The following is a 17,358-nucleotide window of genomic DNA, read 5'->3' as shown; positions in this document are numbered from 1 at the left end:
CTCCCTCCTGTGCGGGAAGAGATGTGCTTCCACAGGACGCGAGTGCAGGCACTCCCCAAGGGAGGACTCTGGACCCGGAATCTAACCCACTGCTCTGCCCAATCCCGTTTCATAACCCTGGGGTTGGGAGCTGAAGAGGGGTCCGCTGAGGAAAGCGAGGGTCTTAGGAAATCAGGACTTGCCTCGCACAGGCCGGTGGGCAAACGGGTAGAGGTCGAGTCAGCCCTGGGAGGGGATGTACATTTCCGGGAACAGCTGTGGTACGGCCCTCCCCTGCCCCCACACCAGCCGGCGGGCGGTTAAGGTCACTGCCCCATAGGGCCACCAGCCAGACCTTGCAAGGATATTCAGAACTCCACCGTGTTCCAGGAGAGCAAGGGCTCCTGTATCTTCTCAGTCCAGGGGCCCTCCTGACAAAGGTGCCGGCAGGCCAAGTTGAGTGAGGCCCCCAGGGTTGGTTCCAGCGCATTGCCTTCCTTTGCTCAGGGAAACCAGTTGCTGCCCTGGGAGCCTCAGAAAGCTCACTGGAGGACCTCTCAATCCGACTCAAGAATAGGCAGAGTCCATATTCCTGCTAAATCCCTAAGGTTTATTGGAGACCAAGCCTCTCTCTGGATCCACAACTATGGCCTGCCCAGAATCAGGCCCCAAAACATGCCCGGGACCCAGTCCCCCTCATTTTGGTCTAGGCAAGTCTTCACACTGCGCTAGAGAAGGAGATAGTGCCCAGACTCTGCCCCCTGACCAGTCACTCTGCCGCAAGCTGGCTTCGGTGGAAGGAGAGTCTCTCCCTAGAGGAGGAGGCCCTAGGAGCAGGCCTATGAGGGGAAGGTGATAGCCAGGGCAGAAGCCTCGCCTTGCCGTCCCCAACCATCACCCCCACTGCAGGCGCTGTGTGTGCAGGGCCCGGTGGTAGGCCCAGCTGCCTCCGGCCAGGGCCCAGCGACAGACGTCCTCCTTCGGCAGCAGCAGCAGTCTGTCCTCCTCCAGCCGGCTCAGGAGGCCTGCGGCGCCGAGCATCACCCCCCCCCACATTCCATAAGTGTTGGTCGTGAAAACAGCCACAATGAGGATGGTCACTGCGACCACCAGCACCACTGCCTGCCCAGCCACAGAGCGGCCCTCAGCACCAAGGTGCTCACCAGCCACTGCCAGCACCATGCCTCCTCCCAGGAGCAGGTTGGCGGAAGAGCAGTCCCCATTCACCCAGTGGAAATCGAAGGCCAGGAGAGGCAGGCCAATGACAGTGGCCACCCAGGCTCCAGCAAGACAGTCTTCATCTGTGCCCAGCCCTGGGGCCAGCATGGTGGCAGCAGCCAGGGCCTGGAGCAGGAAGCCAGCAGCGGCCCCTCGATTTGCCTGTCAACACAGGGAAGGGAGATGTGGGAAAAAGAGGCCAGGACCTCCCTTTAAACAGAGAAGGGTCTGAAGGTCTCACAGAAGTCGGGCCCCCACACTTACCTCCCACCACCCTCTAGGGATTTGGGAGTGGGCTACGCCCCTGCCCGGCCCCAGCGTACTCACCTGGGCAGTGCTCAGGGCTGCATGCAGAGACACTGATCCCAGCGCCAGGTGGGACAGGGCGGAGCTCCACTCGCGCCCTGGCCTGGGGGCCATGACACCTCGGGCGGTAGTGAGTTTGAGGGAATGGGAAAGGGATCCTCAACTTTGGAGAAGAACGTAGAAGCCGGCGACAAGGGGCCCTAGGGGTGTCTCTCCAGAATTCCCAGGTTCCAGAACCCCATTTCTAAATATTGTTATGGGCTCATCCGAAACTCGCAGGAGCCCTGAGGCTACTGGACACAACGTTGGGGAAGAAGAACCTATATCCGCCGGGAAAAGACGGTGCGGGGCCTGGACTGGGTGGGCGTTAGCTCTGGCGTCCTGGAACCCAAGTCGGCGCAGGGCCTGGGGGAGAGGGGCGCAGGGCCCTGCGCTCGGGGAGGCGCCGTCCTCGGAACCCGGCCCGGAAAGAGCGACGGCGCAGGCACTCAGAGACCGCTGAGCTGCGCGACCCCGGCGCAGCGGCGAGCGAGAGACCCAAATCAGCCCACCGCGCCGCCCTCTGGCTGCCGCTCCGCCTCCCGCGCCGGGTGTGCGACGGTCCCGCGCCAACCAACGAGAGGAGCGGAGGCTAGAGCGGCCGGGGGGAGCGGGGCCGGGGCGTCGCGGGAGTGGAGGAGAGCAAGACTGGGTTGTATGAATGGGCGGGGCTAGGAGGAGGGGGTGTCTGCTTGGTAATGGACGCACACGCCCGCTGGTTTGGGGGGAGGGAAGGGGCTCAAGGAAGGAGCCATGAGGGGAGGGGCAGTGAGAGGTGGGGTCGGAGGAAGGGGCGGGGCGGGGGTTGGAGGAAGGGGCGGGGCGGGGCGGGGTTGGAGGAAGGGGCGATGAGGGGAAGGGCCGAGGAAAGGGTGGCGAGAAGAGGGGCTTCTAGGGGAGGGTCTGAGGAAGGAGTGGTGAGGGAGGGGTCGGGGAGGGGGAGAGGGATTGGGGGAAGGTGCTGTGAGGACAGGGGCATTGAGGGGAGGGGTTGGAAGAAGGGGCCGAGAAGGACGTAGGGCGGAGTTGGATGAAGGGGCGTTAAGGAGAGGGGTTGAGGAGGGGGCGGGGCCGGTGAAGGGGCGGGGAGGGGAAGGGTATTGAGGGGAGGGGAGGGGCGGTGCGGGGAGGCGTTGGAGGAAGGGGCCGAGAAGGAGGCGGAGGGGAGGGGTCGGAGGAAGGGGCGGGAGGGGAGGGCCGGAGAGGGGAGCGCTTGGTGGAAGCGGCGGTGAGGGGAGGGGCCGAGAAAGGGGCTTGAGGGAAGAAAAGGTTAGACACCTGAGGGCAGAAGGCTCTGAGGGGGTACAGCCGCGCGGGGGTCCTTCGCAGAGGACCCGTAGGGATTCTGGAAGAGGAGGTGCGGGGCCGTGCCGAGGGGGCGGCCGCCAGAGCATGCGCACGGGCTCTGCAGCGGGCGGGCGCGGAGTTGGGGCGCGGGGACGCGGGGCGGCGCGAAGCGGGGCCCTCTGCCGCCCCGCGCTCTCATGTACGCCTTCTACTCGCTGCTCATCTACATCTTCTACAGCCTCTTTCGCAGGGATGGCGGGGCCGCGGCGGCCGCCGACCCTGGGAACCCCGCCCAGGTGAGCGGGGGCGGGCGCAGCTCGGCCGGCGACCCCCTTCCGGAGAACGGTTTTGCAGGCCGGCGCTGCGTAGGTCCCGGGGCGCTGACGCGGGGGAGGGGCCGTGCCGAGGACCCCGTCTCTGGTGTTGGAAGCTGAGAGCCCGGCTCCAACCCCTCGGGCTCAGTTCTCGGAGGCAGGGAGCCCCATGGGCTGCCTGGCCTCGCCTCAGGGGCTCCCCCCCGCTCCCTCCCTAGAGTGCCTGCTGCAAGCCCGGGGGTCGCCGCCGCCCCGACCAGCCCACCGCAGAGCTGTGGACCGAGCTGACCGGCCTGGTCGGTAGGTACTGTTGGTGCATCGGGAGTGCTGCGTCTCCCGGGGCAACGAGGGAGCGCCGCCGTCCGAGAGATGCAGGGGGTGCTCGTGCCCTCATTGGAAGGGAGGGAGCTGGCAGGTGCCGGCTAGTGGCCTTGCATCCGACACGTGACCCAGCATGCCTACCCGTCCCACTCCCTCGCAGGCTGCTCGGAGTCCGAGGATGGGCCGGGAGGGGCAGCGGAGGGCCGTCCGGCCGAGGTCTCACTGGAAGAGGCTCTCGTGCGTCTTGCGGAGTTCCTCTCAGTCCAGCTGGGGGCGGAAGAGAGCTTCGGGAATTCTGCCGACCTGAGCAAGGTAAGCAGAGTTGAGATTTCTACAGCCACCTGTTCTGTGTTTTCAGGCCTACTGATTTCCATCCATACTCCTGTATCCTCTCCACCCGGCCCCCATCCTTTTCCACTTTGATTTCTATTTCTTTCCCAGCCTGGTGATGTTCCCCCACTGTTGACGGTGACCGGTCAGCTCTTGGCCCTCCTGGCATGGATTCGGAGCCCCAGGGGGAGGCAGGTCCTGCCCCAGGCGACGCAGCCAGCCTCAGGGGTGCAGCCCCCCACTCCTGCTGGTGCGTAAGGAGTAGTGAGTTGAAGAGGGAGTTTGTTCAGGGAGTGACGCCCACCAGAACCCTAGCAGCCAGATGTGAGGTGTCCCTTCCTTCAGGCCAGAGAGCTCTTCTGTCCTAACTGGGTCCACCCCACCCCAGGATCCCCATCCCAAGAAGAAAGCCCTTCCGTTTCACCAAGGGGTGAGGCCCAGGGGCAGCAGCCTCCTCAGTTAGAGGAGGACCAGAGGGCTTGGCAGCGGCTGGAACAGCTCATCCTTGGACAGGTGAGGGGCCCAGGAGGCAGTGGGGGGGTGGGGGGTCTGGGAGGGGCCTGGAAGGAGGCGTTCCACCCGGTGCTCTTTCCTCCTTTCCAGCTGGAGGAGCTGAAGCAGCAGCTGGAACTGCAGGAGAAGGAGCTGGGCCAGCTGCGTGTGGGAGTGGTGAGGCTGCTGGGGTCGGGGCTGGACAAGAGGGACGTGAGAGGGTCTCAGCCTCCAGGTGAGCTTTGAGTGCTTCCTTCTCTCCCAGGGGGCGACAGACTCGGAGAAAAGGGTTCAGCATCTGACTCTGGAAAACAAGGCCCTGAAACAGAGCCTGAGCCTTACTCGGGACCTCCTGCTGCACTGGGGCCCCGCCCCCCCCAACAGGGCCCCCCAGGTATCCTGCTCCTTAGCTGCTACCGTCCCTGCAGCCCGGGGCTCCTGCACCCTGGTCTCTAGCAACACTGCCTGGGCTTCCTCAGGACCTTGTGCTCGCTGGAGCAGAGGCAGGGAGCCCCCTCTGACCCTTCAGACCTGAGGCCTGGACTGTGGGCGGCAAATGCATGGTAGCCCCGTCAAGGAGACTGATGCTCATGGGAGAATCTCCTCCTTTCAGTCCATGGTTTCTCCCAGTGACTGACTCCAGGAGAGCAGAGAGACTTGGGGAAAGGAGCCCTGCATGGAATTGGGAGGCATGGATGTGTGACCAGCTTTGTGAGCCCTTGTCGACTTGACTTTCTCATCTGTAAAATGGGGCAGCTGGAGTGCCCCTCCCTGAGTTTCCTCCTGGCTCCATAGTTCAGCTGGCCGCCACTCCCCTTGCAGGAGCAGGAGGAGGCAGAGGCACTGCTGGAGCTCCGGGGCCGGCTTCAAGAGGCCCAGGACACCACGGAAGCTCTCCGAGTCCAGGTGGGCTCTGGGCCCAGGGGCCGGGAAGTCTGGGGCTCTGGGCAGGGGGTGTCTGAGGCAGAGCCTGGTAAGTGCCTGTTTCCTCAGTGACAGGGCTGGGGTTGGGTGGGGCAGCTAGGGGTGCAGGAGGCGCAGCTGCAGGGCCTCCGGGGGGCCCTCCGGCAGCTCCAGCAGGAGACGGAGCAGAACTGCAGGAGGGAGCTGCAGCAGATGCGCGCGCAGCTGGCAGGTGAGGGCTGGGGCTCCAGAGCTCATGGGAAGGCTGTGGGGTCTGGGCTTTCCCTCACAACAGCCTTCCTGCCCCCAGGACTCCGTGCTCGCATGGCCAGCTTGCGTCAGGGCTGTGGGGACCTCCGAGGACTGGTCAGCACCTTTACCCAGAGCTGCCAGGGTTCGCTGAGCGAAGCCCGGGGCCAGGTCAGGACCCCTCACTCGCCTCCCTTGCACTTGTTCTCTGTGCAGCCTCGTCACTGGCCTTCCCTTGGGGAACCCCTGCTCTCCCTTCCTTTCCAGTCCCAGGGTCTTGTCTCGTCTACTGCAAATCTTAGGTTCTGGAACCAGAACAACTGTGTTCTGTGCAAACTGGGGTGACGGTGAATCCCTCACAGGATTGCCAGGAAGCCCACGGTTCTCCTTGGGTCCCTGAGCTCCATCCCAGGCCCACTGAATGATGCCCCAAGGGTCTGAAGCCACTGAAAGTTGTGGATCCCCACAGCTGGGGGCCACGTGGTGGATATTGCCCTCAGCACCCCATCCGTTGCTCTCTTCCCACTGCCTTCCCCTTCCTCACCTCTCTGTGCCCCCAGGTATCGTGGGCCCTGGGGGCACTGTCAGCGGGTGGGGCTGGGACTCAGCTCCTGGAGGCACAGCAGGAGCCCCCAACTGGATGCCCAGGGCGGCCGCTGGAGCTCAAGGGTATGGCAGGCTTGGGGAGCAAAGGGCTGGGGCGGCAGAGGTGGGGGACGTGGAGGCTTTCCACGCTTCAGGATCTGGGAGGCAGCCCCCTGACCTGATCTCCACCCCAGGAAACATCCGTGTGCTCTGTCGGCTGAGGCCAGGGACACCCTCCAGCTTGGTGAGCTTAGAGCCCGGCCCGGGTGGCACTGTCACCACCTGCTATCGAGGGCACCAGCGTCGCTTCCGCCTGGACTGGGTCTTCCCTCCACACGCCAGCCAGGAGGAGGTGATGCTCCACCCTTTCACCTGTGTCGCCTGTCACTCAGAGTTCCCTGGAGACCAGAGAAGGCTCCCTGTCTGTCTGCCCTCCCAGGAGAGAGGGCGGCTGGACTCCAGCAGGGAAGGGAAGGGAGCCGGAGGGTCTGGGAGGCAGGACTGGTATTCTAGCTGGGCACCTACTTTCTTTCCAGGGTTTCCGCTTTGCATCCCCCCACCAAACTCTACAGGCTGGGGGAGACAGACTTTATGGCTTAAACAGGAAGATTAACATTTTCAAAAGTAACTTTGTGCCAGGAAACGAAGGAAAATGAACATGTTTGAGGTGATGGTTACTCAGGGGGCTGTGGAGCATGGCTGGGGTGCTGTTGTTGTTGTGAGGTCAGTACTGTGACCTCCTTCCCGCAGGCTTCACTGGCTGCCCACTCCCCTGGCCCAGGGTCCAGAGATGGTCAGCTCTGAGGGTGGGTAGCTCTCCTTGCTTTGTGGCCAAGGGGAGTGGGGGGCACAGGTGAGCTTCCAACCCCAGCCCCCCGCTGCCTTGTTTCCCGCACACTATCTTCACTGCACACCAACTTGCAACTAGAGCTCAGGAAACAAGGCTGAGAGCTGGGAGGGGGTGAGGCGAGGGGCAGAGCTTTCAGAGACCCAGACCTGTGCTGGCCTCACGGGGACAGACTGTGATGAGAGTGCCTGGCAGGTACTCCCTCCCCCACTTTTTGGGGCACTGCAGCTGTTTTCCACCTACCTCTATTTACCCCTCATACCACCCCCACCCTGTCTTCAGTCTCCATCCCAACTGCAGCCCTGAACAGGGGTCCCTTGTCTACTGCCTTCTGGGTAGCCTTCCTAGACAGGGTCCTCCAATTCTGGCTGAAAGAGCTAAAGGATTCTGTTACTGGGCTCCCTCACCTGTAGTCCCTATCTTTGTCTGCAATAGCGCCCCCAATGCTCCTTTCTAGTCATGGAGTCTTAGCAACCTCACTGGCAATTCTGGACTCTGCCCTCGTAGCTGGCAACCAAAATTTCAAAGAGATCTGACAGCCCAGTAGTTACCCGCCACCTTCTGGGCACAAAAGCTGGCCGACTGTGTCATTGCTCAAGAGGCTGCTGCTGGTGTCCAGCTGCCAACAGGACGCAAGTCCCAGCTCCATCTCCCCTTCACCTGCCTCTCTGCACCCTCCCAGGGCCTGACTTCCAGGATCCTGGTTGCCCACCAACCTCCACACATGGGACTCTCTGGGTTCATCTTTCACGTGCCAAGTGCTGCACTAGTCCTCTTGGTCCACATTCTCACTTAATCCTCACAACAGGTGCCACTACAGTCCTCATCTCACAGAGGGCAAGATGAGTGACTTGCCTCCAGTCACACCCAGGGTTTGAACTTGGCCATGAAGCCCAGGGTCTGGGCTCTTGACTGCTACACCCCCAGCCTTCCAAGCAGTCAATCGTCAGGATTCCAATACTCTGCATCGCCTGTTCCTCCTACCTGTCACGTCCCTTCCCTTTGCCTGGCAAATTCTGGCAAATGCCACCTTCTCCAGGGAGCCTCACCTGTCTGTTGGGAGATCCCCTCTTCCACTGTGCTCCCCTAGAGCCAGCCTCCTTCCAGGGGAATCAAGTTTTGTTCACACCTTGCCCCAGGTCCTGGAGCTTAGGGCCCCTCCCAACCCCTCCTACCCCTAGGTCTTCAGGGAGCTGGAGTCGGCTGTGCTGTCCTGCCTCGGAGGCTACAGTGTCTGCATTTTCACCTACGGTCAGACAGGGACGGGAAAGACCTACAGCATGGAGGTGGGAAAGGGGGCAGTCTGGGTGGCTCCTGGGGCCAGGGGCTGGGATGTGAGCCCGATGAGGCACCCCACCCCGTCCCCAGGGCCCGCCTGAGGACCCTGGCATAGCTCCTAGGGCGCTGCAGTCACTGTTCCGGGAGATGGGAACAGGGGGACAGCACCACGTGACCCTCAGCATGGTGGAGATCTACAACGAGGCTGTCAGGTCAGGGCCGCAAACGGTGCCTCCTCCCCGCCCCGGGCCCCAACTTCTGGCTCCGCCCCCCAGAACCCCCAACAGAGCCCTCCCCTTTTTCGCCAGGGACCTCCTAGCCCCAGGGCCTCCCCAGCGCCTGGCAGTGAGGCAGGGCCCAGCAGGCGAGGGGGGGATCCAGGTGGCTGGCCTCACCCACTGGGACGTGCCCAATCTGGAGTCGTTGCACCAGGTGAGGCTGCTCGGTGGGGCTGCGCAGTCCTCCAAGCCCCCGCCCTGTACTCCCACCTGGGCCGCGGACGCCGCAGCAGGCCAGCCCTGTCCTCCGTCCTCCAGATGCTGAACCTGGGGAGGAGCAACCGGGCCACCGCCGCCACAGCCATGAACCAGCACAGCTCTCGTTCGCACGCGCTGGTCACGCTGACGCTGCGCACGGCGTCCCCATCAAGCGGTCCCGGCACCGCAGGTATCTCGGCGTCTGAGTCGTGCGGGGGGCTTCGCTGCACCCGAGACCGGGCCTCCCTCCACGCCGGGCTCTCTCGCCTCTGCAGGCACGCTGCACCTAGTGGACCTGGCAGGGTCCGAGCGCGCCTGGAAGGCAGGGGCGGCCGGCACGTCGCATGAAGACAGGGACGGCGCTCAGCGTCTGCGGGAGGCTCGGACCATCAACCGCTCGCTGCTGGCGCTGGGAGGAGTGATGGCCGCACTGCGGGCCCGCCGGCCACACGTGCCCTTCCGCGACTCGCAGCTCACGCGCCTGCTACAGCCCGCACTGGGCCCCGGCGCCACCGCTGTGCTGCTGCTGCAGGTGGGGCCAGGCGGCCGCGGCCCCGCGGGAGGGTTGTTTGCATGCCAGGCGCCGCCCACCCGGGCCCGCCCACCAGCGCCGCTCCCCGCAGGTCTCCACGCGGCCGGAGGATCTCGGCGAGACCGTGTGCTCGCTCAAGTTCGCCGAGCGAGTGGGGCGAGTGGAGCTGGGGCCTGCTAGGCCCCGCAGGGCCCCGCGCTCCGGGACGCCCTCCTCCCTGAGCACCGACACACCACTCTCTGGGACCCCCTGCACCGCCACGCCCTCGCCCGGCAGCCCTCCAAGCCCCGGCCTGGACAGCGGCTCCAGCTCGGCCCTGGCACCGCCGGAGGACCTGCCTTCGTAGTTCTACCCAAGGAGTCTGGGTCGCGTCTCTGCTGGCAGAGGCAGCAAAGTCCCTATTCCCCCCACGACCTCCTTGATCTCTGGGGGCCTGCTGACCCCCAGACTCCCAGAGTCCACCCCTTTCTCTCCCGCCCCCAGGAGTGTTCCGCCTGGGGTAATGATCACCACCCACCCCACCCCACAACCCCCCCCCCCCCCCCCCGCCCCAGCCCAGGCCCTTAGCCCTTTGCTTATCACCATCTGCTGTTATCGCGCGGCGCACAGCAGGGGATCCCAGAGCCGCGGAGGCAGACCCTGGCCAAGTGGCCACCAGACTCACTACCCCATCACCAAACATCAGACTTGCATTAAAATGTCGTTTGTTCCTTTACTGTTATCTTCCCCACTACCACCACCAAAACCAGGTAGGGTCTCCATTCTCCGTCCCCTCCCCCCAAAGGTGCTACCTCCTTGCCAGGCAACAGTGGAGGGGGGACAGGTCTTAGGGATGGAGCGGCTGGGGCGGTCATTAGGTTTTCCCTCCCCCAGCCCGGAGCCAGGGAGGGGAAGTGACAGATGGTGATGGATGGATGGATGGATGGATAGATGGACAGAGGGCTGGAGAAGGTGGGACCAGGAAGGGGACAGGAAGGGCTACTTCAAGCACAGCCCTGCTCCTTTCAGCCTTGCCTCTCGGGGTAAGAGAGGCATGACTGACCATCAGGGCTGCGGTGGTGCCCAGCTGGGCCACAGCTCTTCTGGAGTGTCCAATAAACACGCGGACTCTCAGCACGGCTGGTACCTCGTGTCTCAAGGTGGAGCCACACATACCTTGGTTTCCCCTCAGCAGGCCTAAGGGTGGCAGGAGAGGGTGGGAGAGGAAAGCAGCCCCTGCCCTGGGAGCCTCACAGGCTGTACCAGGAGAGTAGCCAGCCTGGGGTAGGGGCAGCCAGGTCTCGGGGGTGGCTAACCCACGCATCATAGATGCTTTTGTTGGGTGGCACCCCCTGGAAGAGGGCGTCTAGATCCCAGAGCAGCCTTGGGGGGCCATGGGTTTCAGGGACCACCCCCCAATAGCCTGTGCTGGTTGAGGGGGGGCACCGGGGGCAAGAGGTGGGTGGCAGTGGGGCAAATGGCATCACCACGTTGGGAGTGTAAATGGGCAAATAAGAGGTAGGTAGCTGCCCCCAAAGCGAGGCCCTGTGGCTTCCACCAGGGAGTCCCCCAGGGCCTGGGGTACCCTGCAGTAAGTGGAGGGGCCAGGCTCTGGGTTCAGGGGAGAGGGGCGAGGGCCTGCTGTTTCCCCCCTGGGAAGTCTCCCCTTCTGCTCTCAGGGACCCTGGGAGGGGGCAGACGGGCCACAGAGGTCTCTCAGAGGGGGGGACTGGAGTGGGTGCCTCTTCCTCCCCTATGCGAACTGAGCCTGACCGACTTGGGCTGCTCGGCGGCGCCCCCTCCCCGGAGTCCCCTAGCAGAGACTTTATGCTGAAGCCCTCGCAGGGCGGCGGCTGGGGACTGGGCGGCCGGTAGGGCCGGCCATGCAGCACATAGGGGCCCAGGTCCTTGGCGAAGGCTCCCCTCGCGCCCTTGCTCTGCCAGCGCCTGCACAGGGCCGTGTTCTGCAGCCGCAGCGCCTCGGCTGGGATCAGGCTCACGTCGACCGCCCAGAAGTTGCCCTTGGCCTGGGGCTTCGCGGGATCTTTGGGCACCTGGTGGAGGAGGGGGGCAGGCTTGGGTGGGGCTGTACGACCCCGGATACTCAGGATTTCCGCCCGCGTCCCGCCCCCAGGCTCCGACCCTCGCCCTGCCCCACCTTGCGGAAGCATCGGTTGGAGGAGAGGTTGTGGCGGATGGAGTCTTTCCAGCCCTCGTAATCGTCCCTGAAGAAGGGGAACACGGCCTGGACCTGACGGATGATCTGAAACCATCGGGCGGGCAGCGGGCGCCGTGAGCCGGGGCGCGTGGGCGGGGGGCCACGCTGCCCCTCCCCTCGCCTCTGCGTGGCCCCCCCTTGCCGGGAAGGGGACTGCCTGAGTGCTTTAGCTCTCTCCCTGGGTGCCCAGGCCGGGACCGGCCCCACTGGCATGGCTGGATAGGGCCAGGTCGGGGTGGAGGCCGGAGCCTGAGCCTCCGAGCAGGGGCCAGGTGGAGGACGCGTCCGGGGACAGGTCCGATCACGGAGTGTGAGGGAGAGCGGGCGGGGATCCTCTCACCTGGGCCAGCTTCAGCCTGCGGGAGGGTGCGGCCTGGATCACCAGGGCGATCATGGCCAAGTAGGTGTAGGGGGGCTTGTCATGCCGCAGGTATCTCTTCTTCCTCCTCTGGGGGGGCTGGGAGGGCGACTCCCCCCCGGGGAGCCCCAGGCGGGGGTTGCTGCAGGGCCCCATGCAGAGGAAGCAGGCAACGTGGGCAGGGGTCCGGCCGGGTGGTGGGCGCAGGGCACTGGGGCAGTGTGGTAGTGTGGTGAGGAAGAGCTGGGGCCTGAGGCCAGGCGGGGGCTGGCGGGCCAAGCCCTTTATCATTCGGATGGAAGGGGGAGGGGAGGGGAGGCCAAGGGAGGTAGAAATACGCGGTGGGGGAGGGGAGCGTGCAGAGGGCAGCCACAATTAGCAGGTTTCGGTTAATCTGGGAGGGAGGGGCAGGGAAGATTCCAGTGGGGGCTGCAGGCGGCCACCCAGGCCTCATTCCTCACCCCTGGGCTGCCTTTGGCACCCCCCCTAGAGCTGGAAGGAAAAGCGCTTGGAAGGGGCTTATGACCCACAGTTACTTTATCCCATCTAGATCTCAGGTTCACATTTAACAGATGGGGGAGTGATTGGTCCAAGATGAGCCGCCAAGAAGGGGTGGGTCCTGCCCAGAGTTCAAGGCCAAGCAGCTAGCAGGACTTGGGTGGTGGTCTGGGAGGGCTTCCTAGAGGAAACCTCAGAAATAAAAGAGGGATACAGTTGACTCAAGGGATTTTCCCACAGGCTGCTGCATGGCCCCAGAAGGCTCCCCAGGCCCTGGAGGTCACTTTCCTTCCCTCCTTGGTGCTGGTCAACAGTGGGTCCTGGGAGATGACCATAATAATAGTCCCTCATTATTCCCTGTGCACCTCACTGGTCCTGGGTAAGCTGGACCCCCCCTGGCTTGAGAGAACTTCCTGGAAGTGTGTTGCCTCTCTGCTCCTCTTCTGGTCCTCTGGGTCCAGAGACTCTGGAGGTTGTCCCCCGAGGAGGACGCCGCTTGGTCCTCTGGGGCACTCAGGCAGTGCCCCTGGGTGGGTGTGCATGGAAGGAGAGGCTTTCTAGCCGTAGGTGTTTACTGGCTACCGCTTGGGGCCAGGCCTTGAGAACACAGCCCTGTGGGTCATGGTGCCTGCCCAGGGGAGCCTGCGAGAACCACTTGGCATCACCCTGGGCAGGAGTGAGGACAGGTGTGTTATGTCTGGGTACACAGGGCTTCCCAGGCAGCCCCAATGCCCTGTGGCTTAGGCTAGGAGGGAGATGCTCCCCAGGCAGGAGGGGGTAGGCCTGAGTGGAGGAGGGGCACTCTGGGAGACAGAGGGGAGGCTGAGCCTGGGGAGGCCTGCAGGGCCAGCACCCCTTGCTCAGCCCTGGCCAGAGCTTCTGAGTGCTTTAGCAGGCACAGGGCCTGGCCCAAAGGTGCGATTCTGGAAAAATGCATTTGGCAGCTGCCCTGAGACATGGTCCTTCTGGGTCCCAGACACTTCTGTCCCCTGACCTCCTCCCTGGCCATCTAGTCTGTGGCTCTGCCCCTCAAGTCAGTCAGGGCCTGTGCTCTGTACCCTGACCCAAAGCCTGGGTTCCCCCCGGTGAGGACTGGGCAAGTTTGCAAAGGGATTATCAGGCCCAGGACACCAGCAGTGGTGGGGTGTTGCTACTAGGACCCCCAGACCCGAGGAAAGCCACAGAAGCACAGGGAGACACTTTCTATCGCTTCACTCTAAGATTTTGGCTTTTCTTGGGCAGCAGCAGCACCCCTTCCACACGCACACACCAATTATACCCTTAGAGAGTTGAAAATCTGCAGCCTACAGTGGGTGCCCAGCTCTCACCGAGGTGCTGAGGGAATGGGTGAGTGATGGGTGCAGTGGAGGAGGAAGCCTGGAGCTGAGATGGATGACGTATGTGGGGTACCACACGACTCCCTCCGCTGTCTCAGACTCTTTCTTCAGACTTCACCTGGCTTCCTCTGGATCCCTATGTCACCTCCTCAACGCCTGTCTGTTTCCAGGGCTCTAGCTGAGGGGTCCTTGTGTCTCACCAGGCGACCTATGGCCTCCTAGCTCCACTCGGTCATTAGAGAGGTCTTTTTCTCCAACAGGTCTTAAGTCACCCCCTCTCCTCCACTGGTCCTCCTGTGCTTCCAGGATAAAGCCCAGCTCTTGGTTTGGCGTTCAAGGCTCCTCATGTCCTGACTGTTCATCACTGACCGCACGTACCACCCTACCGGGCCCCCGCCGTCCTAAACCACCACCTCAATTCTTCCCACCGGGTCCTTCCACCTTTGCGCATGCTCATCTCTACACCAGTGATGACCCTGCTTTGTCGAGTGAACTCTGACCCTTCCTTAAAAGCTCAGCGTAAATAGATGACCACCCTCCTGGGAACCTTTTGACTACTTGCCCTTCCCGCCCCAACCGGGCCCCACCGCGCCGAGGACGCCCCTACCACAGACGTTCGCACCTTGCGGTCAGCAACCTCTCTCTAGTTGCTCTGCGCAAGCCCCGCCCCCGCGCGGCCCGGCCCCGCCCCCGCGCGGCCCGGCCCCGCCCCCGCGCGGCCCGGCCCCGCCCCCGCGCGGCCCGGCCCCGCCCCCTGCTCCCGCCGGGAGCCGCGGCTTCCGGCTCCGGGACCCGCGGGCCGGAAGTATCGCGTTGCCATGGCGAGGGCCGGGCGCGGGGCCCGCCCCCGCGGCGCCGGGAGGAGCGCTAGGCTGAAGGACCCGCAGACGGGCTCCGATCGACTGCGCGGTGGCTGCTGGCGCGAGGCGGAAGGTGAGGCGCGGGCTTCCGGGGCCTGCTGGCGGGAGGGGAAGCGCCGGAGGTGGGAGGGGGAGACGGGGAGACGGGGAGGCCCGGGTCCGGGCGGGAGGCTGTCCAGGCCCCGCTTGGGCGCAGGTGGGTGAGGCCCGGGCAGCCGGTGCTGAGGGTCAGGAAGGCTCCTGGAGTGGCAGGCTGTGAAGGCCACCGGTAGGCTGTTCACGTTTTAGCTAAATGTGGAGTTGTTTGCAGCCTTGCAACCTGTTGGTCAGGTAGGCAGCACTAAAGTTACCTCCATGTCAGCTGAGGAAATTAAGGCCTGCGGAGAAGTGACTTGCCAGGCTTCTTGTGGGCTTTGGAGTTAGGCCAGAGGAGAAACTGAAGCCTTTCTGGGGCAAGTTCCTTAAACTTCCAGGGGTTCAAGTGACCTCACTTGTGGGGGGGATCCTGGGCTCCAGCTCACAGATCGGTGTTCGGGCGGGAATAGTAGCTGCTGTGTGGTAAGTGCCGGCCGTGCTGGTGCGGAGGCGCTCGGGCCTGGGAGGGAGTATCCACGCCCGGCTGGGGCCCCTCGCCGTCCTGGAGCAGAGGCTGAGGCGACTGTGGGATTAATTTCCGTGGGTGCGGAGACGGGAGGTGTGTACGGAGTCATTCCAGGTTTGGGGAAGCGGGAGAAAGGCTAGACCTCCCCAAGCCTCTGGGCCTGCCTTTTCCTCCCGGTCCTTAGCTTGGGGGTGGAGGTGCAGGGGCACCACGCTGCTCTTCTCAGTCCCTGCCTTTGCTCCCCCAGGTGCTCCCCACCAGGATTGGGGAGCTCTCCCTGGGAGAGGTGTAAAGGGCCTCTGTGCCCTGGCTGGGCCGCCTCATTCACTTCAGGGGCCGCACTCCTGATCACCTTGCCATGTGTGTGTCAGACCACCACCCTACTGAACCCCTGTAATAGTGGTGGAGGGGAGGGGAGGGAGTAAACCTCCCCTGTCCCTTTCCAAGCTCTGTGGCCTTAGGAAAGGTCTTGTCAGCACATCAGATTGAGAAAAAAGACAGAGAGGTGAAGGAAAGTCTAGTTCCACAGACACCCAGGGGAGAGGGTCCTGGGGAGAAGGAGCATGTGCTCCACTGCCAGGACCCCTGTGTGGGCAACGCGGTAAGGCCCGATGGCAGACGGCGGGTTCTGGGCTGCTTCCTTCCTGGGCGGCTGTGACAAACACAAAGATTGCCAGGACTTCGCGAGACCTTGGTCATTCTTTGATCTGACCACTGCTGTTGTGTTGGTTTTGTGTGGCGCGCTTTGTAAGTCTCACCCCCACCCACCCCCTAGAACCTCCTCCCGTTCTGAAAGGAGGAGCGTGGTGTAGTTGCAGGTGAACCCCGGGAGCCTCCAGGACTCAGATGAAGCCCCTGCAGAGCCCTCCCCACTGTCAGGGAGGTTGGAATGGCCCTCGCTGCTCTGGCAGGGCCCGCAGTGAGCATTGCCGTTGCCGACAGGCCTCCTGTGTTTCCTCCGGGCTGATCTCCGGGTGGGTGAGCAATGCATGTGTCACCATCGCTGGCTCTGCATCCCAGTGCTGAGCCCGGCCCTGACGCAGCTGCACACACAGCTGAGTGGTGGTCCTTTCCATTCAGCCGGCTCAGTCCCAAGCTCACCATCTCCTGTGTCCCCTTCTGTGCCGTCCCCCAGTGCCCGGAACGCATCTGCTCCTGTGGTTATGGGTGCTTCCTGCAAGTCAGGCACCGGGTTCAGGGAAGAAAACAGTAAACTGAGTCAAAAATGAAAACAGGGTGAAGAGACAGGAGTGACAGGGTAACCACAGGAGACCTCTGAGGAGGTGATATTTAACTTGAGATCTGAGGGGCTTCCCTGGTGGCGCAGGGTTTAAGAATCCGCCTGCCAAAGCAGGGGACACGGGTTTGACCCCTGGTCCAGTAGGATCCCACATGCCGCGGAGCAGCTAAGCCCATGTGCCACAACTACTGAGCCTGCGCTCTAGAGCCCGCGAGCCACAACTACTGAGCCCGTGCGCCTAGAGCCCACGCTCCGCAGCATGAGAAGCCACCACAATGAAAAGCCCGCGCACAGCAACAAAGAGTAGCCCCCGGCTCGACGCAACTAGAGAAAAGCCTGCGCGTAGCAACAAAGACCCAATGCAGCCAAAAATAAAATAAATAAATAAAAATTTTTTAAAAAATACACTTTAAATTGAGATCTGAGTTACAAGAAGGAGGGAACTATTATTAGATCTGGTGGAAGAACTTTCCAGACAGAAGGCACAGCTGATGCAAAGGGGGAGTGATGATGAGGATGGTAGATCAGGGGTCTGCAAAGCTTTTCTGTGAAGGGCCAGAGAGTAAGTATTTTAGGCTTTGCCGGCCATATGGTCCCTTTCGCAACTATTCTGCCTTTTTGTGGAAAAGTAGCCACAGACAGTACGTAAGTACATGTGCTCTGTTTCCACAAAACTTTATTGATAGACCCTGAAACTTGAATTTCATATAATATTCATGTGTCAGAAAATATTCTCTTTATTTTTTCCCCAATCATTGAAAAAGGTAAAAACCATTCTTAGCTTATGGGCCATACAAAAACAGACAGTGGGCTGTAGTTTGCCAGTTCCTGTGCCAGACACCAAAAAATGCCTTGTGTATTAACTCATTGAATCCTCATAAGACCCTTATAAAGAAGGTACTATTATTCCATTTACAGATGAGGAAACTGATTTAAAAGAGGTCAAGAAACTTGACCAATCCCCTCAGCTGCTGCCACTTTAGACCCAGAGTCTGGTTCCAGAGCTCAGCTCCCAGTCTCTGTGGTATAGAGCCGAGGTTCCTGAGGTGCAGGAAGCAGTCTGGTGTTGAGTGGGAAGTGGAGAGAGGTGTGGGAGGGGACAGCAAGGCCA

At 62.6% G+C, this 17,358-nt stretch overlaps 4 protein-coding genes across 7 annotated transcripts in view; 2 read left to right on the top strand and 2 right to left on the bottom strand.

Annotated features, from left to right (window-relative positions):
* Positions 1-568: 568 nt before the first annotated feature.
* Positions 569-2,141, bottom strand: TMEM276 (transmembrane protein 276). The gene is made up of 2 exons (XM_082364571.1): positions 1,525-2,141; positions 569-1,359 (listed from the first exon to the last, which is right to left on the bottom strand). The coding sequence occupies exons 1-2, from the start codon at positions 1,615-1,617 to the stop codon at positions 874-876; spliced, it is 579 nt and encodes a 192-aa protein (XP_082220697.1). The 5' UTR covers positions 1,618-2,141; the 3' UTR covers positions 569-873.
* Positions 2,142-2,817: 676 nt separating this feature from the next.
* KIFC2 (kinesin family member C2) lies at positions 2,818-9,871 on the top strand. Of its 3 annotated transcripts, XM_082364562.1 has the most exons (18): positions 2,818-3,125; positions 3,362-3,443; positions 3,625-3,776; positions 3,906-4,044; positions 4,183-4,307; positions 4,398-4,463; positions 4,552-4,680; positions 5,109-5,192; positions 5,307-5,421; positions 5,500-5,609; positions 5,999-6,107; positions 6,218-6,375; positions 8,052-8,156; positions 8,239-8,360; positions 8,457-8,580; positions 8,685-8,814; positions 8,900-9,156; positions 9,248-9,871. In XM_082364562.1, exons 1-18 carry the CDS (start codon positions 3,027-3,029, stop codon positions 9,500-9,502), a joined length of 2,361 nt encoding a protein of 786 aa, XP_082220688.1. In that variant the 5' UTR covers positions 2,818-3,026; the 3' UTR covers positions 9,503-9,871. The 3 variants fall into 3 exon arrangements, with proteins under 3 accessions (XP_082220688.1, XP_082220687.1, XP_082220689.1); XM_082364561.1 differs by having other exon boundaries at positions 5,307-5,609; XM_082364563.1 differs by lacking the exons at positions 2,818-3,125; positions 3,362-3,443; positions 3,625-3,776; positions 3,906-4,044; positions 5,307-5,421 and having other exon boundaries at positions 4,230-4,307.
* Positions 9,849-14,213, bottom strand: FOXH1 (forkhead box H1). 2 transcript variants are annotated; one of them, XM_082364565.1, is made up of 4 exons: positions 14,169-14,213; positions 11,694-11,922; positions 11,294-11,398; positions 9,849-11,189 (listed from the first exon to the last, which is right to left on the bottom strand). In XM_082364565.1, exons 2-4 carry the CDS (start codon positions 11,865-11,867, stop codon positions 10,386-10,388), a joined length of 1,083 nt encoding a protein of 360 aa, XP_082220691.1. In that variant the 5' UTR covers positions 11,868-11,922; positions 14,169-14,213; the 3' UTR covers positions 9,849-10,385. The 2 variants fall into 2 exon arrangements, with proteins under 2 accessions (XP_082220691.1, XP_082220690.1); XM_082364564.1 differs by having other exon boundaries at positions 11,694-14,207.
* Positions 14,214-14,349: 136 nt separating this feature from the next.
* The window catches only part of PPP1R16A (protein phosphatase 1 regulatory subunit 16A), a 29,794-nt gene continuing 26,785 nt past the window's right edge, over positions 14,350-17,358 (top strand). The window contains exon 1 of the mRNA XM_082363729.1: positions 14,350-14,479. Within this exon, the coding sequence (XP_082219855.1) occupies positions 14,365-14,479 (115 nt within the window). The 5' untranslated portion in view covers positions 14,350-14,364. The remainder of the gene's footprint in view (positions 14,480-17,358) is intronic.

Source organism: Balaenoptera borealis (assembly GCF_965194805.1).
Source record: "Balaenoptera borealis genome assembly, chromosome: 17".
In the NCBI taxonomy this organism is placed as follows: domain Eukaryota; kingdom Metazoa; phylum Chordata; class Mammalia; order Artiodactyla; family Balaenopteridae; genus Balaenoptera; species Balaenoptera borealis.
This window is presented reverse-complemented; position numbering and strand designations above follow the sequence as displayed.